Below are 26,305 nucleotides of genomic sequence, written 5' to 3'. Positions count from 1 at the left end.
AGGCACCACCTTCTGAAAACACTTATCAGAAGGGGAAAGCTGCTCTCTTTGGCTCCATGCTCTCCCCGCCCCCTTCCTCTCCCTGTCCTTCTGTCTCTCTAATCCTCTCTCTCCTTTCTTTCGTTCTCCCGCTTGCTCTCCTGTGTATAGATGAGAGAAATGTCACTGAGTCAGCTTCAGCAGCTTTTGATGGCTTAATGTGCCCTTATCAGACCTGGACGCTGTCTGTTCTGACCATGGAGCCTTGGCAGCAGCAGCCTCCATACCAGGGAAATAAACTTACATAGAAAATAAAGAGGTGAATAGTCTCCCTAAAATCGTGAAGTCTATAGGGAAGTGGTTGGGTAACATTAAAGGGAGAAAAATGATGCAGGCATAGGATGACTGTATTAAATGCCAAGATGGGATGGGACTTTTTTTTTTTTAATTTTTATTTTTATTTAAATCTTTTTTTTTTTTTAAGATTTTATTTATTTATTTGACAGAGACAGAGATAGCGAGGGCAGGAATACAAGCAGGGGGAGTGGGAGAGGGAGAAGCAGGCTTCCTGCCGAGCAGGGAGCCCGATGTGGGACTCGATCCCAGGACCCTGGGATCATGACCTGAGCCGAAGGCAGACGCTTAACGACTGAGCCACCCAGGCGCCTGGGATGGGACTTTAAAATCAAAATAACCCTCATCCAGTTTCATGCTGCCCTTTGGGATGTTTAGTAATCCTTAAGGTTTTAGTGTGCAGCCTACAGATTGGACCCACCAGTGAAATAAATTAGTCGTTGGGCACATCTCAGCAAGGTAAAGAGTCAAACTGATGTGGAAAATGAGACTTAACTTTAATTATTGACTTCTCCTTTGGAGAAGTGTGTGGTTTTTATTGGGTATTTCGTTTCTGAAGTCAAACATTGCCAATTCGAACAAATGCATTTCATTGTCCCAAAGCAACCTATATCCGAAGAGCCGATTTCATTCCTTTTGTTAGGAACTGATCCTCTCTCCACAAAGGGTGATCACAAGGCCAGGAGGTCTGGAGGTGGCTGCCCTCAACGTTAAGTGAGGTCGTGTTGGCATTTTTTTGAAACTTTCCAGTGGTGACAGATGGTTTCCTGGGGGCACTGAAGAGGGAGTAGATTTCAGAATGTTCCACATCTTTAGGTGCATTGCAGGGGTGGAGAGTGGAGGAGACGAAAGGCACTGCCCGGGAGAGGGTTCTGGGTCCCAGGGTGGCATCATGGTGCTATCCTGAGAGCGCTGAACGGGGCCAGACTGGGGCGTGCAGGGAACGTTATAGGGAACCAAAAACAGAGCAGTGAGGGTTTATGTGGAATTGCTGCGACTCCCTTACCAGGTTGGGAGAGGCTGCTTTTCGGTGGCTGACACCCTCCCTCCCAGGGGGGATGACTCACCTTGCAGGTGAGATAGCTCTGCCCTACCTGGCTGATAAGGGTCTGTCATTCTTCTCTCTCCAGGTCCCCTCCTTCCCTCCTGGTTTCACTTGGTTAATAAATAAGCTGAGTCATGAGGTGTAAGTAAATTCGTTTATCAAATGAAAACCACATCAAAACATCCAGCAGAGACATTTAATGAAAGTGTAAATATTGCGGCACAGCATCACCCATATCTGGTTGGCTTATATGCAAACAGACTTTGGGGCACCTGGGTGGTTCAGTCGCTGGGCGTCTGCCTTCGGCTCAGGTCACGATCCCAGGGTCCTGGGATCGAGCCCCACATCGGGCTCCCTCCTCGGCGGGAAGCCTGCTTCTCCCTCTTCCACTCCCCGTGCTTGTGTTCCCTCTCTCGCTGTGTCTCTCTGTCAAATAAATAAATAAAATCTTTAAAAAAAAAAATTTATTTTTAAGTAATCTCTATACCCAACATGGGGCTCGAACTTACAGCCCTGAGATCAAGAGTCACGTGCTCTACTGAGCCAGCTAAGCACCCTGAAATACAGTTAAATTTAAAAAGCAAGTTGCAGGGGTGCCTGGGTGGCTCCGCCGTTAAGCGTCTGCCTTTGGCTCGGGTCGTAATCCCGGGGTCCTGGGATCGAGCCCTGCATCGGGGTCCCTGCTCAGTGAGAAGCCTGCTTCTCCCTCTCCCACTCCCCCTGCTTGTGTTCCCTCTCTCGCTGTCTCTCAAATAAATAAAAATTTAAAAATAAATAAATAAATAAACACACGACTTTAAGCTTTTCACTGTTGAAACCTTTAAATCTGAACATGTAGCTATTCTGTCAGGCTTTTTGCAACCGTGGCCATGGGAAGTCGAGAAAAGATGGGGCACTGATGCCTTATCACCATAGCACTAATATTGTGGCAGATTTAATGCTTCATCACCAGCTCAACAAGCCGCCAGACGTATTGTCTTGTGCCTACAGTCTCCATTTTTATTGGGTGCATATCTGTATCTGGCATCCCGAGTGGCGTTGGTGAGAACTAGTCCGGATTAAAGAGCCCACTTCACCCTGCCTGTGGACCCAGCCACTTCCCCCAGCCAGCGGTTCAGTTACATGGAGGCTCTGGTTGGTGAATCGGTTATGTCCTAGAAGTTCTTTTGTTGATTAACCTTTTAGAACACGAAGCGCATTGTCCCACAGAAATGCCGTGTTGAATGGTGGGTGTCAGCGAGCCGTGGTGTGTTTCAGACTCCGGGTCAGGGCCCATTAGTGGGTCAGGAACTCAGTGCTGGTGGACCGCAGTCTGAAAAAAGAAGGTAGGAAGAGACAGAACAGAAGGCATCAGAGTGGGTTGCGTGTAGTTCAGGTGGGTGCTGTTTGGTGATGCTCTTGCAGCTTAAAACCTGTTGCACGCGGTGTGCTGCCCTTGGGGCCCGAGCGGCTCCCCGCAGGGGCGTTGTGCCCGCGGTGCCTTACATCTGGCCATTTCCACTGTCTGGCACTGTGACGTCAGGCAAGGCACTTGTCTGGGGCTCCGTTTTGTCATATTCACAATGGGGCTGTTTTGTGGAGGTAGGATTAGAGCTGGGAGAGCACGTGTGGAAGCGCATGAAAATGCTAAGTTACTACAGAATACAGGATAACATATTAGGGTGAGAGCTCATATTGCACTTTGGGCAGCGTAACCGTGCTATAAACCATGATTATTTTTCACTTCTACTCCTTTGTGATATATATAGGCAGACCTTAAAGATACTGTTATATAAGGTGCCTGGGTGGCTCAGTCGTTAAGCGTCTGCCTTCGGCTCAGGTCATGATCCCGGGGTCCTGGGATCGAGCCCCGCATCGGGCTCCCTGCTCAGTGGGGAGCCTGCTTCTCCCTCCACCCCTCCCCGCTGCTTGTGATCTCTCTCTGTCTCTGTCTCTCTCTCTCATAAATAAATAAAATCTTTAAAAAAAAAGATACTGTTAGGGGCGCCTGGGTGGCTCAGTTGGTTAAGCAACTGCCTTCGGCTCAGGTCGTGATCCTGGAGTCCCCGGATCGAGTCCCGCATCAGGCTCCCTGCTCGGCAGGGAGTCTGCTTCTCCCTCTGACCCTCCTCCCTCTTGTACTCTCTGTCTCTCATCCTCTCTCTCTCAAATAAATAAATAAAATCTTAAAAAAAAAAAAAAGATACTGTTATATATAAGAGCATAACTAAGGCACAGACTGTTTGGTCTTCCCTAGAGTAGAATTTATTCAGTGTTCTTGATTGTTAGGATCTGCTGGTTTGGATCTGCTGTTTTGTAGAATCTAGATTTTTGATTTTACTTTAAATTATTCCCGTGTAGTTGAGACATCAATCTTGATTTTCTCCCAGGAAGTAGGAAGCACAGTGTAAATTACTTAGGTCTTTTTGCTGTCTGTCAGGTTCACGGGGGACTGGTAAGTATGGGATTGCTTCCCAGTTCTTATTTTCACTTGTGCATTTTGTCTTAAATAAAAGAGGGGGGGCATTCTTTCTCTTTCTCTCTCCTCTCCTCTCCCCTTCAAGGTAATTCTCATTTCTAAACTTAGTTGGAAGTCTTTCTGCTCCTGTTTGACTCCATCCTAAAATTCCTTCTTAACTTCTGCGCATCACACCATCTTTTAAGGAGCTTTGTGGGCCCTTGAGACCTTCTTTTGTGTGTTTGTTTGGCTTAGGTTTAGAGTGGCTACTTTGTTACTGACCTTGAGGGGCAGGTTAAAATAGTCAGAACATGGCATCAAAGTCAGGGAGGCCTGTAAAAATAGAATTTACTGCCCAACTTGTGGGGTTGTTTTGAGGAGTAGCAGCGCGGGCACATGGGTAACACCGCACAGAAGGCCACTCTCTCTGGCTGGGTCTTGTCAGGAACTGGCTCCATGGCCTGTTCTCCTTCCCTTGTCCTCTCAGTCTCCAAACCCGGGGCTCTCAGGAAGACCCAGTCCCTCCACCCAGGAAACAGCCAACTTCCAGGGGCAGCTTCCTACCCCCAGATTCATAAAGCTCTGCACCCACACCTCTCTTCTCTCAGAAGTGGATCCCACCCACGTGCTCTGGGCCCCATCTCCTCTCTGGGGCCTCGAGCTGCCCCTTACCCCTGTGCCCACCCCACCCATTGACTTCTTCCCAACACTGTGGAAACCTACTCAATCCCTCCCATCTTTTCAAAAAACTCCCAAGATCCTGGTTTGCCTTTGCTCCTGATTATGTGTTTCCTTCTGCGAAGTCACATGCTCTGCATGCGTCGCCTGCGCCGTGTCACCTCTTACTGTCATCTAGTGGTGGTCTCACACCACTGATCTGCTCTGCTAAGGTCCCTGTGACTTCTGTGCCATAAAGCCACCAGACTCTCCCCTCCTCTTGCCTGTCAGTATATCTGCCCGTTCCTTCTTGAATTCCACAGCACCGTACTTTCTAGGTTTGTCCCCCGCCTCCTCAGCCTGTGGCTTCCCAGGCACCCAGGCCTGCTCTTCCCCATGTGTATGATGATTAAATGTTGGCCTTCCTTGGAGTTCTGTTTGGACTTCTTCTCTTAGTCTGGGCCGTCTCCATTCCCATTCCTGTTTTTTCGCCTTCAGGGACCGTGGTCTTGCAGAAACACATGTCAGATCATGTTCTCCCCCTGATTAAGCACCCAGCGGTGGCTCCCACTGCACACTGCGTGGCCACGGGCCTGGTCATGGCCGTGCTTCCTCACTCAGAGATTGGTCACTTCGTGTTGCTTCTGTCTAGGTCACAGTCCCCAACCCCAGTATTCTCCCAACTTTCAAGTCTCAGGAAAGAGTCCAGTGTCTTTTCCTTAGGGAACAGGTCCCTGCATCCTGGGCTTGACCAGCTGCCCAGGGAGCCCCCAGAGTGCCTCTCCATTTCCAACCCTCAGCACACATGTGGCGCTCCGTACACTGTCCCTCTCCTGGCGAACACAGGGCCTGTGTCTCTGACCCACCCTCACAGCCCCAGTTGCCGAGGCTTAGAAGATGGCGTGTTTGTCCCTCAATGAATGGATAGATGAATGAACGAACAGATGAGAATTTAATACATCAGTGTCTGTATTCATAAACTAATGGACGGACAAACAAATGACCAAGTGAGATCTAAGTACCTTTGTTTGTAAAGCAGTTAGCCTAGTTCTTACATACAGTAAGTACTCAGTAAATGGTAGCTTTATTTACTTCTCATCGACTTTTCAGCCAGGAACTATGAAAAGAGAACAAACGCACCACCAGGCTGGTTAATGGAAGCAGTGTTCCTTAGTGACATCACTCATTCGACGCTAAGGTGGTTGGCATGGGCCTCGGGGGGACTTAGAGCCTCACTAGCAACCACTCCCTCACAGTCCACTTTTTGCTGGTTTGGATTTGTCCTTCCCCTCTCCTTCCCTCCTGCCCCCCTCATGTTAAAAGCAGTATGCCTAGGTTCTGGCCTACCTGGTGCTCGCTATCAGTCTGTTGCCTTCCTTTTTCTCCTCTAGACTGTGGGCCTCTTCAGGGCGGAGAATGTCCCATTTCTTCTGCCACGCCCCAGTGCCCTGCACATTACTGAGTCCCAGGGTTTGTTGAATGAATGATTGAGATGAACGTCTGTAAGGCTGATTATGGTGTTGTCAGCGGAGTTCGTGAAAATGATTTGACTTACTTTGGCCTCGGTACAATTTTGAAAAATGATACTTAAAGACTTCTTTTTTTTTTTTTTTAAGATTTTATTTATTTGAGAGAGAGAGAATGAGAGACAGAGAGCATGAGAGAAAGGAGGGTCAGAGGGAGAAGCAGACTCCTTGCTGAGCAGGGAGCCCGATGTGGGACTCGATCCCGGGACTCCAGGATCATGACCTGAGCCGAAGGCAGTCGCTTAACCAACTGAGCCACCCAGGCGCCCCCAAGACTTCTTGATTTTATACTTGTCAAGTACAGGTGATGTACTGGTCCCTGTATTTTCCATTTTCTCTCTGCACTTTTGCATGGGAAAGGTTTTGCTAGATTGCATCCACATTCTATATGACAGCAGTATTCTGTGAGCTCTTGCAGACTCAGGTTATGGGAGGCCCTTCTCCCTTCAGGCTCACCAAGGTGAGGTGAGTTCCAGCTTGCTGATTCTGTGTCAGCTGCAGAACGTCTTCTGTTGGCTCAGGCACAGTTCTTTTGTCTGAACTATAGGTTTTGTGATTTAACAGCAGTAGCCTCGTTAATTAGGCACCTACTATGTACTGGGCCCTGTGCTAAAAGCTTGCTGCGTGCACACTGTCCACTTTTCCTAGCAGCCTTATAAAGCAGGTAGATGAGCCCATTTTATGGATAAAGAAATGAAGCCATGGAGGCAAGTGAGTTACGATTTGGGCAGGATTTGAACCCAGGCCTCTGTGGCCTTGGAACCTGTGGTTTTCCCACTTGACTTTGTTGCCTCTTTCTTGGCCTAGGTTTTAAGTAAACATCGTCATATCTACATGTCAGCCTTTATCCACTTTGTAGAGAGTTTTCATTGCCGCTTCCTTGGCCTTTGTTAGAGAACTGGGAGGTGAAATGAGGGTCTAATTGTGGAGGTGAGTGGAAGGAGCACGCTGTCGTGGGTGTGACCTGCAGGTGGCGGGGTCTGGGTCACATGCACTTCCTCCTCTCAGCCTTGTCAACACACAGGGCTGCCACCACCCGCCCTCAGCCGTGAGGAGCCGGGGAGGGGGGCTCGGGGGCGCTCTGCACATCTCTGTGGCCTGGCCTCCTGTGTGTCAGGCGCTCTGGGGGAGCCCTCGGGGAGGCAGAGATGACGGGGTCACATGCCTTCTGCCTCTTCCTTCGTTATCTCTGGCTGTCCGACCTCTTCATGGGCCGGGAGCGCGTTCGGGTGTCTTCGTGTTCACTCTTTCAGCCTCAGTGCTTTTAAAAAATAATTAGTCTCGGGGCGGCCGGCTGGCTCAGTCAGCGAGCCTGCGACTCTTGACCTCGGGGTTGTGGGTTCGAGCCCCACATTGGGTGGGGAGCTTATTTAATTAAAAAAAAAAAATCTTTATAAAATAATTACCCTCTGCTGGAGCCGTGCCCACCGCATGAAAGGAAGCACAGGAGACCAGTGTCCTGAGTCCTCACTGGGTGACTGAGGCAAGCCGGCCAGCTTCCCGAGTCTCCTTTCTTTCCCAGCGTCCTGGTGAGGCTCAGGGGGGGCGACACACACCCATTGTCCCTGCCCCAGGGAGCCTGTCTTTAGAGTCAATGCCAGCTCCTCGCTTGCAGTCCAGGGCTCTCGTGCACCAGATCAGGCTTCAACACGGACTTCTCAACTGAAGAGTTTCTGAATTTTCTCTCCTGGGTGGACACAGGCTGCCAATAGATACAAAAGCTATGCTTCTGCACCCCCCTTTCCCGCCGTAATCTTAGATTAACCTCCTGCAAAAGAACCGAGGTAGAACCCCAGCCCTACAAACGTGGCTAGGGCATGGGTCCCAGCCTCCAAGAGCGCTGGGCCTGTTGGGTGAATGTGGGGAACAAGGCAGAATTGTGGCGGGCTCCAGGCCAAGCTGGGCTGCTCCTGAGGGCCTCGACGGCACCCTAGCCTTCTCAGCAAGACTCGAGAAAGGACCGGCTCAGGCGGGGAAGGGGGTACGGCAGAGGGTAAAGCAGAGGGTGCTGCCGTGGGGCTGGCCGGCTCGCCCTGACCTGGCCGAACACGCGGGACAGAAGCCTCACTGCAACGCCTTAGGCTCTGCCTGCGTCTCGGATCGATTGCGGGGACGTGCAGTCACGAGCACGGGAGAACGTTAGCAGTGACTGATGGGGTTCAGTGTGTTTTGTTGTGAACGCCTTTCTTTAAAGATTTTAAAGTTTGCTTTCACTAGAATCCAAGATAAAAGTCACCATTCTCTTATCTGGTAAAAGTCAAGAAGTGTTCAATCTGTTATCAACCCAACCTGATCAAAATAATACGGAAACATGACAAAACTCATATTCAGTATGTTCCTATTTAGATAAGCCAACACAAAACAGCATTCGGCGTCACCCTGGCGTGGGGTGAAAACCCAAAGTGACAGCACATGGTGCAGGGCCCTGAGCCTCGGCTGTGGGAGGAGGAAAGGGAGGCATCGAGAGGGTCTGAAGGACGCAGGGTTGAGCTTGAAAGCACCCGCTGACACCCAGGGTGCTGCTGGTGGGCTAACGTCCCGGGTTATCACGTGGAGATTCCTTCTGCTGGGTACACAGAACTGTTGTGGAGAGACGGACAGACTGATTCTCTCGAAGACAGATGTGTATGCCTGCGTCAACGCTGAATGGCAACTGTCTGGGACCCTTCCAGTGCGCGTGGTGTCACGAAGAGAATGTAGGCTTTGCTTTGGCTCCTGGCCCAAACACTCGTCAGCTTTGGGACCTTGGGCTAGTCCCTCCTCCTGAGCCTCCCTGCCTTTACCTGTACAGTCAGGATAACCCTATGGCGGGCAGAGTAAGTTTCCAGTAAATGCTTCTCCTTCCTGTAGCAACTGGACTACTAGGAATGTCGGCATCAGACATTGAGACTTAGTGTCGGCTGCGGGTGGCCTTTGCAGATGCTGCACGCAGGGCTGAGGGTGCGTCCCTGCCCCACCGATCGCAGCCTGCAGATGGCCAGACGGTGCTGATGTGCCTCGCTTCCTGAGGAAGGTCTGCGACGCAGTGCTCGCTCGCTCGCTCACGCCACACACACCATTTGGGGGCACCGCCGTGTCACTGAGGACATTGAACCTGGAGAGACTCCTACCTCGTCTTCCAGCCACCTTCCGCCTTAGACTGTCTGTACTGGAAATGGCCCTTAGTGCTTAGACAGGATAAACAACAGAAAACCTAAAAGAATTTGTTTGTTTAAGATGTAATGAACATCTGTGAAACCACTGAACCAAAGAACTAAACTATTGCTGATAAATTACATCTCTCTGTTGCTCCTCCTCCTCCCATCTTCCTGCCAGGGGCAACTGCTCTCCTGAAAGTTGTATTGATCATTTTCTTGCTTTTTTGTTCTGTCTCTGACACACACACACACCCCTCCCTGAATATAGTGGATGTACTGTTTGATTTTTGTTTTAGAATGTATTAAAAAGAGTGTCAGACTGCAAATAGACTTCTGGGACTTGCATTTCTCATTCACCATTATATTCCTAAGATCCATCCATCTTATTATATGTTGCTGTAGTTCATTTATGTTTACTCTGAGACAGTATTCCATTGTGGGACTATTAACACAGTTTTTCCATTCACCTGCTGGTAGAGATTTGGGTTGCTTCTTTCCTTTCCTCTCTCTCGGATAGTGTAAACATTGTGTTCTTTTAAAAAAAGTTCTTGTGGGGCGCCTGGGTGGCTCAGTTGTTAAGCATCTGCCTTCGGCTCAGGTCATGATCCCGGGGTCCTGGGATCGAGCCCTGCATCGGGCTCCCTGCTCCGCAGGAAGCCTGCTTCTCCCTCTCCCACTCCCCCTGCTTGTGTTCCCTCTCTTGCTGTGTCTCTCTGTCAAATAAATAAATGAAATCTTTAAAAAAAAAAGTTCTTACATAATACTCATGTATTAATATATGTCTAAGAGTGGAACTGCTGGGTAATAGGATGTGTGAATGGTCAACATTAAGTGAGAATGCGAAGTTGTTTTCCACAGTGGTTATACCGGTAGCGATCCCATTGCTCCACATCTTCTCAGCCATTGCTCTTAGTGGTCTTTTAAATTTTTTTGCCAGCAAAACACACAAAATGATATTGTTCTCAGAACTTGTCTTTGCCTGAGCTTGAGCGTCTCTTTATGTAATTATTGGCGTTATATACTTCTTTGCTATGAAATGACTGTGCATGCTTTTCCTGTCTTTGCCCCTTTTGTTGTTGAGGGTTTTCTTCTTGTTTTGTAGGCGTTTTTATGTATTCTGGTGCTAATCCTTCACCAGTTCCATGCATTACAAATATCTTCTTCCAGCTTGTGGATTGTCTTCACTCTGAAGTGTCTACTGATGGACAGAAATTTTAATTTAATGGAGTCATACTAATTGACCTTTGTTGAATGCATAACACTTTTTGTGTCTTTATAAATTCTTTCCTGCTTCAAGCTCAGAAAGATACTCATTTATATTTTCTTTTCAAGTTTTCAAAGTTTGCTTTTGACATTTCAGTTCTTCATCCATCTGGAGTTGATTTTTCAGCATGGTGTGACTAAGAATCCAATTTCATTTTTTTCCTATGGATAAACAGTTTTTCCAGCTTTTCCTTTTCCACATTCTCTGTCTTGCTGTCTCTGTCAAAAATCAAAGTTTCACAGATGCATAAGTCTGTTTCTAGGCTCTTCTATATTGTTGGTCAGTTTGTTGATCTCTCTCCCATTGCTACACCATCTTAGTTACTCTGGCTTTACAATAAGCTTTTATAGCTTAGCAAGGCAACGTCCCCCTTGTTTACTCTTCTTCAGAAAGGTCTGGGCCTTTTGTTGGCCCATTTGTTCTTCCATTTAACTTTTGGAGTTAACCTTTCCAGTTCCACAGAATAATTGGGGTATAATTTTTGTACAGTAAAGATACCCTCTTTGTTGTACAGCTCTTGTTCAGCAGATGCATACAATCATGTAACCACCACCATAGTGAAGATACAGGACGGCTCCATCACCCCCATAATTCCCTCATCCCCTTTGCAGTTGACCTTCTACCCCAGTCCCTGACTAACCCTGCTCTGTTTTCTATTGAGACTTTTTTAAATTTCGTTTTTAATTTTTTCAGTGTTCTATTAAAATGTAGAATTTCTTTTTATTGGAGTTGCAGTAAATCTATAGATAAATTTTGGAAGGAGTCTATATCTGAAGTCCTCTTGTCCATAATCATAATGTATCTCTGTCAACTTAGTTGGAGAGACTTTGCCTAACAGTAATGGTAAGTTCTTAATTTTTTTTTCAAAGATTTTTCATCTATTTAATTTAATTTTTAGGGAAAGAAGTCTGAAACATTTTAAGTAAGTCTTTAAAACTCCTAGTAAAGGATCCATTTAGAAGACAATTGTCAGTCTAAATAAACATATAAATACATTAAAAAAAAATATGGCAGACATGCAGCAGTATTATATTAAAAAAAAAAAAAAATCATGTCTTGGTTCCAAACCGGCTTTGTGGCTTACCTACAAGACTTTGGGCAAGCAGCCTTGCTGCCCTGATCTCAGTCTCTCTTATCTGCATGGTGACTAGAGCGTCCCTTCCTGGCGGGGCCCCCATGGAGATGAAATGCTGTAATGGGTGCAGAGTGAACAGAGCTGGCTTGGGGAAGCTGTGAGTGGGTGAGCCCACGTGAGGGGAGCTGCCCTCGCTCACCTACCGGGAAGCCGGGCGGGCCCTTGGCATATGTGCGTTGCCCCAGAGGCTCTAACCAAGTGGCGCAACTGAAAGATGGTCTTGAATCATTTCCCTGACAAATTTGGAAAAGGGTAGTGTTGCCAGGCAGCCTGCTCCATGCTGCTTCTGACAGGCGAGCTGGAATCACTGGAGGACACAGCTGACAGCCAATTCATTTTGCTGATTCATCCATTCGAGGAGGGGTGGCTTGGAGCCAGAGCTTGGCTTCCACATTAAAGGCCGAGAGCTCCAGAGCTGCTGGGATGTGAGGGAATGCTGGTGAATGACTGCCGTGTGAAGCCCAGCGGTGAAAAGTGGGTTGTTATTTGTTTCCCCTTTTAAGTGATCCTCATTCCACGTGTGCTCGGATAAATTCCCCGCCGTGGTTAGGGAGTTGTTTGTAACGTTTGTCCCTGGGGCTGCGAGCTCAATTATTGGAAACAACCGGATACTGTTAAATAGATCATCTTGGCTCCTTTATGACCCTATCATCACCTTTGCTTTCATGGGGAATATTGACTCAAGCCTCCTCTTTTACTTGGGAGTCCAAGTGAAACTCGAGAGCGGGGTTATTACAGTTGGCATCCCTCTGGGGCCTGCCTGCAGAATAAACCTGCTGGAATAAAGAATGGATCTTAAAGAGGAAAATCCAGGAGGTGCTTATTTGCCAACAATCAGGACCAAATAATAATGGTAGAATCTGTGGGTTCTTATTATGGATCTCATAGATACTTTAACCCGTAGTAGCAAGATAGTCTTATGCTTACAGGGAAATCACCCCTACGTGAAGTTTGCAGGTGACAGGATAAGCTTAAGAGAGTGGAAATCTTGTCTTGTTTTACTGAATATCTAACATGGTCCCTGGGACAGTGAGCAGTTGCCGGGCGGAAGCATGGGTGGGTGCTGTTTGTTGGATATTTAAATGGTCAGCTGGTTAAATGAATGGAGAAAGTCAGAAATGTGGACGTTGAAAGCAAGAAAAGTAGCTGTCCCAAGGAGTAAGATTTTCGAGAAAGGATCCTGTTTCTGTGGTTCTGTGCTGAGGAGTGACTTTGGTCAGTCGCACATCTCCAGAACTGGATGCTTTTTCTGTTTATCTACTTGGGAGTGAGTCAGAGCACGCTGCTTTGAGCTCACATTTCAGTAACTCACTCTCCTTCTTTGGGAGACTTTGTATAATAGGGAAGTTCTGTAATATTCTGGGGTCCCCCACCCCCTTTTTTTCTCTTTAACTCTAGAATAGGTATTTGAAAAGTTACACAAACTTCTTAGTAAAAATTTGTATTTTTTTGAAGAGTAGAGTTTTGTTTTTGTTTTTGTTTTTTTGTTTTGTGGTGGTACCAGGTGGTGGTGATGTTTTGCTCCTTAGATGGCTAAACGTTTAGGGCATGACATTCTGTAAACCACGGTTGTGCTTGGAAGTTTTAGGCAGATCTGGTCCACTTGGAGCAAAGATGAAAAGCGTCAGGTGTCGGATACGTGGAGCTTCTGCCTCTCATACAATTGTCTTGCCCTCTGACTTAAGGTCCCTGATGGACTGGATTCCTTGTCTGGCACTGATATACTTAAGGAATGAATTCTTGTCACCACTTGTATTCTGTCGTGCATTCGTTCACATGGTATTTAGTGAGAACGACTCTGTACCAAGAATGTTGCTAGCAGTGGGTACACAGACTCTGCATTTTAGACATCATGGTGCTTGTACAGCTGCCCAGGTACCAAGTCTGCTCCTAACGGCCCCGACCAGCATGGCCAGACGCTCACTGTCTCGCCACCAGTGTGGGTAGTAACCGGTGGTAATGATGGTGGGCTAGGAGAGTGTATGCTCAAACTGCAGGAGCCAGAACCAGCGAATGGCTGCCCATCCGCCAGCAGGTCTCCCATGGATCCTCACTCCCACGCTCCCAGCACATTCTTTCCACTAGCTTCCGAGGAGCAGGCAGCAAAGATTCAAAGGAAACCGACCTGGCCCTAGTGAAATGTTAACGCCAGGGAGGGAATAAGCTCCAGCTCTCAAGTGCTCCTGCCAGCCAGAAGCACATTACAGAGAATTAGCAGTCTTTAAAAGCGGAAGGAGAAGAGCCGTGTCTCAAGTATGGTGGGGATATCTTGAATTTGCAGAGTTCAAAGTGAAGTGCAGAGTGACAGGAAAGGCCCTGGCCTTAGGGTCAGAGCAGCCTGGTTTTGCACCCCAGCACTGCCACTGACCCACGGTGTGGCCCGTGGCAGCCCCCCCTCCTCTGTGCCCCCGCTTTCTCGTGAGTAGAAGCAGTTCCTCCCTTGCAGATGGAGGAACTGTGAGATGAGACACCACGTGGGCAAAAACCCGGGCACAGACAGAGGGTAGACCTTCAGTTTCTGACACAGTGGTCAGCTCTGCTGTCAATATTGCTTTCATTTTCATTTTTAACAAGTAAGGGTTTGCAGTTTTCCCCTTAGTGGTTTTTTTTTTCCCCCCATTTTCTTACACTGAAAATGAGTAATTTTCAAGCAGTAATGTTACCTGCAGATAGCTTTCACTTACCACCATTATGGTTCTTTATAGTTTACAGAGCACTCTCGGGCCATCAAGAAGATTGGGGCTCAGTGATTCTTTTCTCTAGACGAGAACACTGAGATTTGGAGAGCCCACGAGACATCCCCAAGCCCCCCCCCCACCCCCCCCCCCCCCCCCTTCTCAGTGGTGGAGCTGTGGTCAGAACTCAGACCCGAATTTCTGGTTTCTTTGACGACCTCAGGCCACATTTCAAAAGTGACATCTCTGGGGCTAGGCTAGACTTTCTTACACGGATTTTTTTCTTTTCCTTGTAGCTGTCAATACCAGCAAATATGCAGAAAGCTATCGGATCCAGACCTATGCCGAATATGTGGGGAAAAAACACAAGGAGAAGCAGATCAAGAGAAAATGGACAGAAGATACTTGGCAGGAGGTTGAGAGAAAACGGTTAAACACTCAGTGCATATCCTATGCTCTGCAGAATCACTACTACCACACCAATAGGTAAGAGTTCTCGACTGTTGAATTAAAAGGGCAGAGTTGTTCTAGCAATAGCTTTTCTTCCCTCTTCTCACAGGATTGTTAAGTCCTAAATCTGACTTTTGAGAAAGACTTTTTTTCTAACTTTCCACAAAATATCAGAAGTTACTGCTACCCAGATTCCTTCTGTGCCTTGTAGACCTGCAGCTCTTGCAGTTAACAAACTTGTAAAACCCCCTTGAGGCAGACAGGATACGTGTCATTCCCATTTCAGGGGTGTGGAAGCAGAGGCTCTGCGACCCGCCCATACGTTCAGTGAAGGAACAGGGTCAGAGCTGAATTCATCTGGGTCCGATCCACCCTCTCCTCCTCCCTGCAGTCCGCCCTGATGCTCCTGCTTGGGCTTCCGACCTCATTTCGGATCCCTTGGAGACACTGAACCACATGCCTGCTGTAGAAAGAGAACTTGACATACTTCCCCTCATTACCCAAAATCCTTCCCTCAGGAGATACGTAGTGGTCACTTGTTGTATCTCTGTGAAACGACAAAATGTGGGTAAGAAAACGGGGGAAAGTTCATTACAGAAAATGATAAAGATTAGAAAAGTGTGAACTGACTGAAGAATATTAGCCATAATCCCATCACCCAGAAGCAATCACTGTTAATATTTTGGATTGCCCTCTATGCTTTTTAAATGGCCTTTCAGAGATTTAAAAAATGGAGATATAGGGGCGCCTGTGTGGCTTGGTCAGTTAAGCTTTTGACTCTTGATCTCAGCTAGGGTCTTGATCTCAGGGTCGTGGGTTCTGGCCCCTCATTGGGCTCTGTGATGGATGTGAAGCCTACTTAATAATCAAGACATAATATACAATAAAATGAACAGATCTAAAATGTTAGCTCAGAGTTCTTAGAGTTATATGCAGCAATGTATCTACCACCCAAAGCAGGACATAGAACATTTCTGTCTCTTCACAACATTTCCTTGCATCCCTTTTCAAGCAACCCCAAGCCTCTACTGCCCTAAGCACCCATTTGTCATATCTGTGACTATGCATTAATTTTGATTATTCTTGGAATTTATAAAAAATGGAATCATATTGGGAATCATATTGTGCTTGGCTTCTTTCACTTAACTTTTTTTTTTTTTTTTAAAGATTTTATTTATTTATTTTAGAGAGAGTGCACAAGTTGTGGGAGGAGCAGAGGGGAAGGGAGGGGAAAAGAATCTCAAGCAGACTCCGTGCTGAGCGTGGAACCAGGCATGGGGCTCGATCTCACCACCCTGAGATCATGACCTGTGCTGAAACCAAGAGTCGGACGCTCAACCGACTGTGTCATCCAGGCGCCCCTCACTTGACATGGTTTTGAAATTCACCCTTGTATTGTGTGTATCAGGAGTTTGTTATTATTTCATTGTTCAGTAGTATTCCACTGTATGAATAGACAACATTTACCCCCTCTCCTTTTGGTGGATGTTTGGGTTGTTTCCGGTTTGAGACTGTTATATATAAGGTCACTGTGAACATTTCTATAAAAAATGTCTTGTGGCCATATGTTCTCATTTCTCTTGAGTCAGTACCCAGGAGTAGCATTGTTGGTTCTCAGGGTAAGTGTGTGTGTGTTAAACTTTATAAGAACATCCAAACACACAAACAATGAATCATGGAACACTTCATCTAAAACTAATGTTGTAATGTATGGGGATTAACATAAGAATAAAAAAAAAAAAAAAAAAAAGAACATCCAAACAGTTCTCCAAACTAGATGTACCATTTTATACCCCACTAGTATTGTGTGAATGTATTGGTTGCCCTGCATGATTGCCAACGTGTAGTGCTGTCTTTTTTATTTCAGCCATTCTAGAGGGTACAAGATGGGTATTGCATTGTGGTCTTAATTTGCATTTCTCTGGTGACTAATGATGTTGACCACCTTTTTGTGTGCTGGTTGACCGTTCAGATATCTTCATTTTGAGGTGGGTATGTAAGCCTCTTGCCCATTTCCTAATTGGATTTTTGTCTTTTTACTGTTGATTGGTGGGAGTTCTTTTATGTATTCTGGAGACATGTCCTTTGTCAGATAGATGTATGGGCTGCAAATGTGTTTTTCGAATCTGGGGTTGCATATTCATCTTGTTAGTGATTTTGATGAGCAGATATTTTTAATTTTGATGGAGTCATGTCTATGATTTTTTTTTTCTTTTATGGTTAAATCTTTGCCTACTCTTTGCACCGGTTTTCTTCCAGAAGGTTTATAGTTTTAGTTTTTCCATTTAAATCATGACCCATTTCAAATGAATTTTGTATATGGAATGAGATAGGAGTCACGATTTAGTTTTGTTTTTTTTATAATGTGGATATCCACTTGTTCCAGCAATGTTTGTTAAAAAGACTTCTCTTTCCTCATTGGATTGACTTGGCAGTTCTGTCAAAAATAAATTGACCATGTATGTCTAGGTCTATTTCTAGACTGTTCTGTTCCAATCATTTTTATGCCTGTTCTTGTGCCAATACCACACTTTATTTCTGTGGCTTTATAGTAAGTCTTAAAATCAGGTAGCATAAGCCCTCCCAACATTATTATTCTTTGTCAGATTGTTTTGGCTATTCTAGATCCTTTGTATTCCACACAAATTTTACAGTCCTCTTACCTCTTTCTTCATTCAGCCTGGTTTGTAGTTTTTACTGTAGAAGTCTTACAAATCTAATGTTAATTTTTTCTTAAATATTTTATATTATTGATGCTATTGTAAATGGAACTGTTACTTAAATTTCATCTTCAAATTGTTTGCTGCTTCTGTATAGACATTAATTGTTGTATATCGACTTTGTATTCTGCAACCTTTTAAAATTGACTTATTCTGATAGTTTTTTTTTTTTTTTTAATATTCCACAGGTTTTTTTTATGCACACAATCCTACTGGTATGCTATTAACAACAGGTTTATTTTTTTTTCCAGTCTTTATGCCTTTTCTTTTTCTTGCCTGATTGCACTGACTAGCACCTCTGGTCTGTTGTCACATAGAAGTGGGAAAGGTGGATATCCTTGTCTTGTTTCCAGTAATAGAGAGGGGAAGTCCAGTGTTTCCCCAGGAACCTGGCTCTTAGATTGTCCAGTTAGTCCTCTTTTGGGTTTAGGAAGTTGCCTTCCATATCCACTTTGCTGAAAGTTTGAATAGATGTCGAATATTTTCAGATGCCTTTTCTGTATCTTTTTAAGTTAGTATCTTTTTAAGTTAGTATCTTTATTTTGTTAGTATTTTGAATGACATCAATTGGTTTTTGAATTCCTGAGAGAAATTGGTCCTGATGTATTATCCTTCTTGTGTACTACTGGACTTGATGTGTTAATGTTTCGTTAAGTATTTTTATATCTTTGTTCATGAGAAATACTAGATTGAAATTTTTTTCTTTTTTTAAATCTTTGTCAAGTTTTGGTTGTCAGATTTATGCTGACCTCATAGAAATAGTTAAGAAGTTCCTCTTTTGTTGTTTTCCAACAGTGTGTATAGGGTGGTTTTTGTTTTTAAGTTTTTGGTAGAGTTTACCAGGAAGACATTTGGGCATAAAGGTTTTTTGTGGAATGGTTTTGATTATGGACTCAATTTCTGTAATAGTTACAGGATTGTGTAGATTTTCTGTTTCTTTTTGGATCACTTCTAGTAATTCATGTTTTTTAAGGAATATTTCATTTCATTTAAATTGTCAAATTTGTTAGCATAAAATTATTAGCTCAAAATGTTCCCTTATAATTTTTATATCTGTAGGATCTACAGTTATGTCCCTTTAAAAATTTCTGATATTGGTAATATATGTTTACTTGCTCTTTTCCTTGCTAGGTGTTTATCAGTTCTTTCAGAGAACCAACTTTTTATTGTTTTTTTTTTTTTTTTTCATTTATTTATATCCTTGTTCTTATTATTGGTTTTGTATTTTAATGTTATTCTTTGTCTAGCTTCTTAAAGTGGGAACTTAACTCCCTGATTTTATATATTTCTTCTTTTCTAAGAAAAGCATTTAAAGCTGTAAATTTTCCTTTAGACTGCTTAGCTGCATCCCTCAGATTTTTATAGGTTGTCTTTTTACTACTGTCTATTAGAAGATATTTTCTAATTTTTCTTGTGCTTTCTTCTTTGACCCAGAAGTTATTTAGAACTTCTTTGATAATTATTGACACTGGTTTTATGGCCTGGCATATGGTCTGTCTTGGTGAATGTTCCACGTGCACTTGAATGAGTGTAACGTTTCATTATTGTCATTTCAGGTTACATTGATTTGTGGTGCTCAAATCTATATCCTTACTGATTTTTTTGGGAGTTGCCGGCAGGGGTGGGGGGGTCTGCTTTTTCTTTCACCTACTGAGAGAGGTGTTGAAATTTCCAGCTGTGGTTGTAAATCTGTTTTTTCATTTAATTTTATCAATTTCTTGTTTCATGTATTTTGCAGCTCTTTTGATAGGTATGAATTGCCCCTTTCATCAGTATGGAATATTCCTCTTGATATCTAGTAATTTTTTTTTTGATGTTTATTTTATCTGATAATTAATATTGGCGCTCTTGTTTCTTAACCTTGGTGTTTGCGTAGAAAATTTTATTCAACCTTTTACTGGTAGCTTGTTTGTCTTTATAAAGTGTGTTTCTTATAAACAGCATATACTTGGGTCTTGCTATTTTATTCATTCTGACAACCCCTTTCTTTTACATTTAATCTAATGAATGATACAGATAGGTCTGCCTTCCATCTTGGTATTTGTTTTCTATTTGTCCTGCTTGGGTTTTGTCCCTCTTCTTTTCTGTTGCCTTTTGAATGAATTGTGTATTAGTTAGTATTTGCTGATATTTTAGCATCCTGTTTATCTTCTCTGTTGACTTTTTTGCTTTTACCTCTTGGTGTTATTTTTTTAGTCATTGCTCCAGAGTAGAGGTTGACAAACTAGAGCCCGTAGGCCAACTCCGGTCCACGTGTTTTTGTAAAGTTTTATTGGAATGCAGCCATGCTTGTTAATTTACGTATTACCTCTGGCTGCTTTGCCTTACAGTGGCAGATTTGGGTAGTTTGACAGAGACCTATGACCCGCAAAACTCAATTTGTGTACTGTCTGTCCCTTTACAGAACAATTTGCTGACTCCCTGTGTAGAACTACCCTGTCCAGTACGGTAGCCACCAGCCACATGTGGCCATTGAGTACTTTTATGGCCCGGCGTAAAATGAGATGTGTTGTCGATTTAATGTACACACCAGATTTTGAAGAATTGATGACATGTTGAAATGATAATATTGTGGGTATATTGGGCTAAATAAAATATTATTAAAATTAACTTCACTGGTTTCTTTTCACTTTTTTTTTTTTTTTTTAATGGTGGCTCCTAGAAATTTTAAATGGCATTTGTGGTTCACATATTTCTGTTTTCCAAGCACTGCTCTAGAAATTATAATGTGCCTCTTTCATGTATCACAGTGGATCTTCAAGTGAAAATCACACTACTTCATGGACAACCTAGGACTCTTAAAATAGTCTCTTTCCATTTACCTCCCTCTCATCCTTTGTGATCTTTTGGCTCCTATTTTACTTCTCCATATGCTGTAAACTTGATATGGTGGTGTTTTTTTGTTCCTTTCCTTTTCTTTTTTTAGACAGTTAATGCTTGTGAAGAAAATAAGGGGCTGAAGTATGGTGAAAATAGCATTAAGTATAAACACAAACATGCAGGCCTTCCTCATTAAAGGTATAGTGCAGATTGGGGGGGCTGGGGGGCCCTGTGGTTGAGGGGAAAGTCGCCGCAGCCCTGAACCTCACTTCTCTTAGCTTTAGCGAGTGGACTCTTAAGACGCTGGGAGCGCTCTCACAGCAGCTGAGCTTCTCCCCGGGGCTGTTAGCTGTGCTGACAGAAATGAACATCAGCTCCTTTGGCTGTTTGCATTGGTATGGTGGCACATACTTCTTTTCTTGTCCGTGATGGATTCAGTGTCCAGAATATTCAAGGAGCCTATAGTCAATAACTGGACAAAGCTCTAGGGCTTAGATTCTGGGAGACTGGACCGGACATAAATTGCTTGAGAAGGCGATTTGGTTGGGTGGCATGAAATCTGAATAAATACAGGTTAGCATGGTGTTTGAAGAATCCTTCTTTCCAGTGGATGTGAAAATACTTAAAATCTCCCTAGTAGGTATTTAGTCCCCGTAAATAAGCCCTGAAGTTTGAAACCTTCCCGAAAGACAGGTGCTATTACCATTCTCATTTTATTAAGAATGTTCTCTAATTAAAGAAAATGGTTTTGCAAAGCCACTTTGCCCTGAAGAGATTTTGGTCAGTTGTGTCTCCGGATTATTTACAGTTTGCGTTTTTTTCAACTGTTGGGAAAAACCCTTTGGCTAGTCTCTTCTTTCTTGTGTTTTCTGTCTGTGAGACTCCATTTCAGCCTTCCTTGACAGTGTAGTAGCTCCTGGGAATTCCTGCTTATGTAGGAAACGCTAAAGCATATATCAAAGTTACGGTTTTCAGATTCCACATAGTTGTCATAGAAAGTTAGTGCTTTCTCAAAGTGACTGAATGAGCATATTACATTAGCAACAAGGGGAGCTGCCCTTTCACTCTTCCCTTCAGTAAATACCCATCCAGAGCCCAGTATCTGCCTCTGTTTTCTCATCTTAAATGAGGCATTTTGTTGGGAAAAAAATGCTAAGGTCCCTTCTGGCTCTTAAATTCCAGATGTTTTTACACCGTATGCAGGGCAGAGCATACGGAGGAAACTGATACAATCTCTAGAGATCCTTTGCTTCTCTCCGCAGGTAGTAAGCAGTTTCTTCTCAACCTAAGACTGAGAGTTTTGAAAATGCCCATGGTTGGAGAATTTTCAGATAAGGAGTATATAATAAAAATTAAAAATAGAGCTACACTGTGACCCAGCAATTGCACTACTGGGTATTTACCCCAAAGATACAGATGTAGTGAAAAGAAGGGCCATACGCACCCCAGTGTTCATAGCAGCAATGTCCACAATAGGCAGACTGTGGAAAGAGCCGAGATGTCCTTCAGCAGATGAATGGATAAAGAAGATGTGGTCCATATATACAATGGAATATTACTCAGCCATCAGAAAGGATGAATACCCAACTTTTACATCAACATGGATGGAACTGGAGGAGATTATGCTAAGTGAAATTAGTCAAGCAGAGAAAGTCAGTTATCATATGGTTTCACTTATTTGTGGAACATAAGGAATAGCACGGAGGACATTAGAAGAAGGGAAAAATGAAGGGGGGGAAATTGGAGGGGGGAGACGAACCATGAGAGACTATGGACTCTGAGAAACAAACTGAGGCTTCTAGAGGGGAGGGGTGTGGGGGGATGGGTAAGCCTGGTGATGGGTATTAAGGAGGGCACATGTTGCATGGAGCACTGCATGTTATATGCAAACAATGAATCATGGAACACTACAGCAAAAACTAATGATATATTGTATGGTGACTAACATAACATAATAAAATAAAATTTAAAAAAAATCAGATTGGGTGAACCAGTGTCACAAGTGAACCCGTGAAAGCCTTATACTACACTGAAATAATAAAGTAGCACACCAAATGAAGAAAAGATCCTTGACCGTTTTAGTGGGTACTGCCTTTTAAATTCCCACCAGCCATCTCTGTACTAGAATGTCTCAGAAGCTTCTTCTCCCTGTGATTTCAATACGATTAGAAACCACTAGCCTGGGGCGCCTGGGTGGCTCAGTCGTTAAGCGTCTGCCTTCGGCTCAGGTCATGATCCCAGGGTCCTGGGATCGAGCCCCACATCGGGCTCCTTACTCAGCGGAAAGCCTGCTTCTCCCTCTCCCACTCCCCCTGCTTGTGTTCCCTCTCTCGCTGTCTCTCTCTCTGTCAAAAAATAAATAAAATCTTTAAAAAAAAAAAAAAAAAAGAAACCACTAGCCTGTGGCAGAACATACTCGGACTCAGCCTTTCTGTCCTTTGTGTCTTGGTCCTCTGTTTACACCTTCATTGCTTTCCTGCTTCTGTGACGTAGAGGGGGTTGCCTCTGGCTTTCAGAATTCTCCCCCCGCCTCCCCCCATCTCAGAATGTCTCTGCAGCCTGAGCACCACCCGTCTTGCCTGGTGGTAGCTCACTCAGCAATTGAGGAATGCCTTCGGAAGCTCCATGTTGCCCATCTCTTGTTGCTTTTTTCTTGCCCCTCCTGGCTCCATGACATCCCTGCAGAAATCCTTATTCAGCTTTGTCTTTTTTTTTTTTAACTTTTTTTTTTTTAATGGAGGTATCATTGCCATACAGTATTAGATTAATTTCAGGTGTACAACAACACACTGATCCAACAATACTGTACATCACTTGGGGCTCACCACACTAAGTGTCGTCACCATCTGTCACCATGCAGCGCTGTTCCAGTATTATCGCCTGTATTCCCTACCCTGTACCTTACATCCCTGTGACTGATTGGTCACTGGAAGTTTGTACCTCTTAATCCCCTTCACCTTTTTGCGCCCCCCTCCCCGCGCCACACACACCTCCCCACCTCTCTGGCCACCAGTGGTTCCTTCCATTCAGCTTTAGCTGTTGCTGCTTCTCCTGGGGGAAGTGTCCTGCTGGGTCACTCTTGTTTGCTCCTGGGTTCTATAGCTTAGGAAGCTTAGGAACAGGCTTCACTTCTGTGTCTTTCTCTTAACCATGTGACGTTTCTCCAGTCTGCACATTCCCTTGGATAGAGCGTCTGCTTCTGGAAAGGAATGTTGGCAAACCCAGTGTCCCTCTTGTGGGTTAAGTGTATTTTAGCAGAGAAGGTGTTTCCCGTGGCACTTTTTAAACCATTAAAGTGATGAAATGCACATAATCTTTAAAATTTTGCCTCAACAGGAGAATATAAAATGAAGGGGAGAAGACTCTTGCCCCTCCCTCCCTGGCTCTTCTTCCAGCTACTGTGACCATTTTCCTTTAAGCAATACATATCTTGTCTTGTCAACTTTGACCAATATATCTGGGTCAGTTCTGTAAAGGAGTATAAATTTAGCGCAGGCAGTTACCTTCCATCTCTCTCTGTTTCTCTTCTCACCATGATTAGTTACACTGTTAACTATCATTTTGTGTCTGTACTTCTGTGCTTTCTTGAGAAGTCGATTTTAGGAGATGGCAGCAGGTGTCCAGCATGTATAATCTTATGATTGTCTTAATGCAGTTCTCTGAAGGAAAGAAGTTGCATGGTGGGGCCCATTGGGAAGAAAGTGTATTCCTGTGTCATTAAAACTTTGCTACCCAACTGAGAATCTTCCAAATATCCCAGCCTTTTTTGTGTGGGTTTTTGTTGTTGTTTTTTTTGAGGGAAGTACTTTTCCCTGGGTGACTTTGATTTCTTTCCTTTTTTGCATATGTAGTGTATGGTTAATAAATGCTATAAAAATGTGTCTGTTTCAACTAATTGATAACGTTGTTGGATATAGAATTCTAGATCCAAAAAATTTTACCTGTTAAGAACCTTAAATACATTGTTCTTCCCACTGTCATCATTAATCTGCTTTCCTGTTTTCTGTGTCTTTGTATCTCTCACACCTAATCTGGAGTCTGACCCAGAGTTATATCTCAGATGTTTGGTGAATTGGTGAATGAATAAATATGCAAGCGCCAGTTTTAAGTGCAGGCTCTGGGCTAGGTCCTTCATGTTTTTGTTTTTGTTTTTTTGAGAGAGAGAGAGAGAGCACGTGCGGGTGGGGGAGGTAGGGGGGGCAGAGGGAGAAAGATAATCTTTTTTTTTTTTTTAAATATTTTATTTATTTGACAGAGAGAGAGAGAGACAGCTAGAGAGGGAACACAAGCAGGGGGAGTGGGAGAGGGAGAAGCAGGCTCCTGGCCGAGCAGGGAGCCCGATGCGGGGCTCGATCCCAGGACCCTGGGATCATGACCTGAGCCAAAGGCAGACGCTTAACGACTGAGCCACCCAGGCGCCCCGGGAGAAAGATAATCTTAAGCAGGCTCCATGCTGAGCGTGGAGCCTGACACAGGACTCGTTCTCATGACCCTGAGATCATAACCTGAGCCGAAATCGAGAGTCGGACCCTTAACTGACTGAGCCCTGGTCCTTCATGTTTTAGCTCTTGTGATGCTCATAGCAGCATTGTCAAGGAGGTGAGGTTTGTCCACATCTCCCAGAGGCTCAGGGAGATTAAAATTCTAGGCAAAGACAATGGATTTGATACCGGTTTATCTGCAGAGCTCTGCTCTTTCTTCCATGCCTCCCCCAACCCCCACATATTCCCGGGTCTGTTCTCAAGGGAAGAAGGTACTCAAACAGATTGCAGCTAGGTACATGCCATATAGGGGATAATTGTCTTGACTGTAGTCACCACATCACCTAAGAAAACCTCTAAGAGCTTGTATCTTTTCATTTAAAAGCAATATCCTGGGAAGCAGAAGAGAGGCCCTTTTGGATTTCTGCTTAAAAGATCCCAAAGCTTTCATTACAGAAAAATTTCAAACATATACAAAAGTAGGGAAAATAATATAATAAAGTCCTAGCTAGCTAGCTATCACAGAGTGTCACCAGTCAGCGTGTGGCCAGTCCTATTTTATTAGTACTCTTTCTCTCCTTCTCCCTTCAGATAATTTTGAAGCAAATCACAGATGGCATATCCTTTCAGCCTTAGGTCTCTGTACGTATAAAGATTAAACAGTCACTTAAAACTACAATGCCACTAACAAAAAAAAAAATTAACAGTGACTCCTTAATATCAGATAGCCAGTGTTCAAACTTCCTGCTCACACATTTTTAAAAAATAATTGTTTTGTTTGAGCTCTGGTTTCCAAACAATTCATATATTACATTTGGTTGATGCATCTCATCTCAGTCTATGAATTCCTTCTCTCACTGGATTCTCCCACAACCCCCACCGTGCTTCAGAAACTAGGTTGTTAGCTCTGTAGAATTTCCCATTTTCTGGAGCATTCTTTTAAGTTTGTTTAACATGTTCCCTGACTACTATATTTATAATTAACTGGTAGTAAGATCTGTAAACTTGATCATATTCAGGACTGACATAATGGCAAGAATATTTCACAGATGGTGATGTATATTTCCTCTTGCGTCACATTGGGCTTGTCCTCATCTCTTTAGTTACCTGGAGATAGAGTTCATACAGAAAAAGAATAAATTCTTTAACCTCTCCCCTCAATACACCTTTTAAAAACCAGCTTCAGAATAAGTTAATTGGTTTCCTGTCACCTAACAGCAATGTGATTTTGTTTTGTTTGTTTATCATGAGGTTTTAAAAATACATATTTTTAAATATATTTGAGTATATTACAGTTGTTCTTCTTTTTGATGCTCTGATTATCTTGTTTCTGAGCAGTGGGAACAATTTTGAGGTGACTCGTGAGTCCTCTGAGACAATCCCAGTAGCCTTTAATAACCTCTTTGACTTCTGGTATTCTTTATTCCAGGCTCTTCTCTACATTTTCTACCTTATATTTAGAGTTAGCCGAAAATTTCTCCAAAGGGCCTGTTCCTTTTGATGGAAAATGGTATTTAGAAACTGTAATCTGGGTTCTAAGGGTGTTTATTGATGATGGATTCATTGTTATTCATAGTGTTTTTGAATTAAAAGGGCTAGCAAGGAATTCTTCCTTCTTTCCATCC

General features: G+C 44.0%; 1 protein-coding gene and 1 long non-coding RNA gene across 4 annotated transcripts in view; one reads left to right on the top strand and one right to left on the bottom strand.

The window, feature by feature from the left end:
- Nucleotides 1-26,305, top strand: part of PARN (poly(A)-specific ribonuclease) — a 162,668-nt gene that overhangs the window by 100,459 nt on the left and 35,904 nt on the right. For 2 of the 3 annotated variants that reach the window (XM_035022310.1, XM_035022309.1), the window contains exon 22: nt 14,506-14,695. In XM_035022310.1, coding sequence (XP_034878201.1) covers nt 14,506-14,695 — 190 coding nt within the window. Of the gene's footprint in view, nt 1-14,505; nt 14,696-16,526; nt 16,901-26,305 lie in introns of those variants that run through there. The other variant, XM_035022312.1, reaches the window with a different exon arrangement.
- On the bottom strand, nt 1,770-12,061 carry LOC118021853. Its single transcript, XR_004682325.1, has 3 exons — nt 11,484-12,061; nt 2,557-2,690; nt 1,770-1,804 (listed from the first exon to the last, which is right to left on the bottom strand). It is a non-coding gene; the product is annotated as an uncharacterized LOC118021853 (long non-coding RNA).

The sequence above is a fragment of the Mirounga leonina genome, unplaced genomic scaffold (genome assembly GCF_011800145.1).
Source record: "Mirounga leonina isolate KUSES-001 unplaced genomic scaffold, KU_Mleo_1.0 Mir_175, whole genome shotgun sequence".
NCBI classification, from domain to species: Eukaryota; Metazoa; Chordata; class Mammalia; order Carnivora; family Phocidae; genus Mirounga; species Mirounga leonina.
This window is presented reverse-complemented; position numbering and strand designations above follow the sequence as displayed.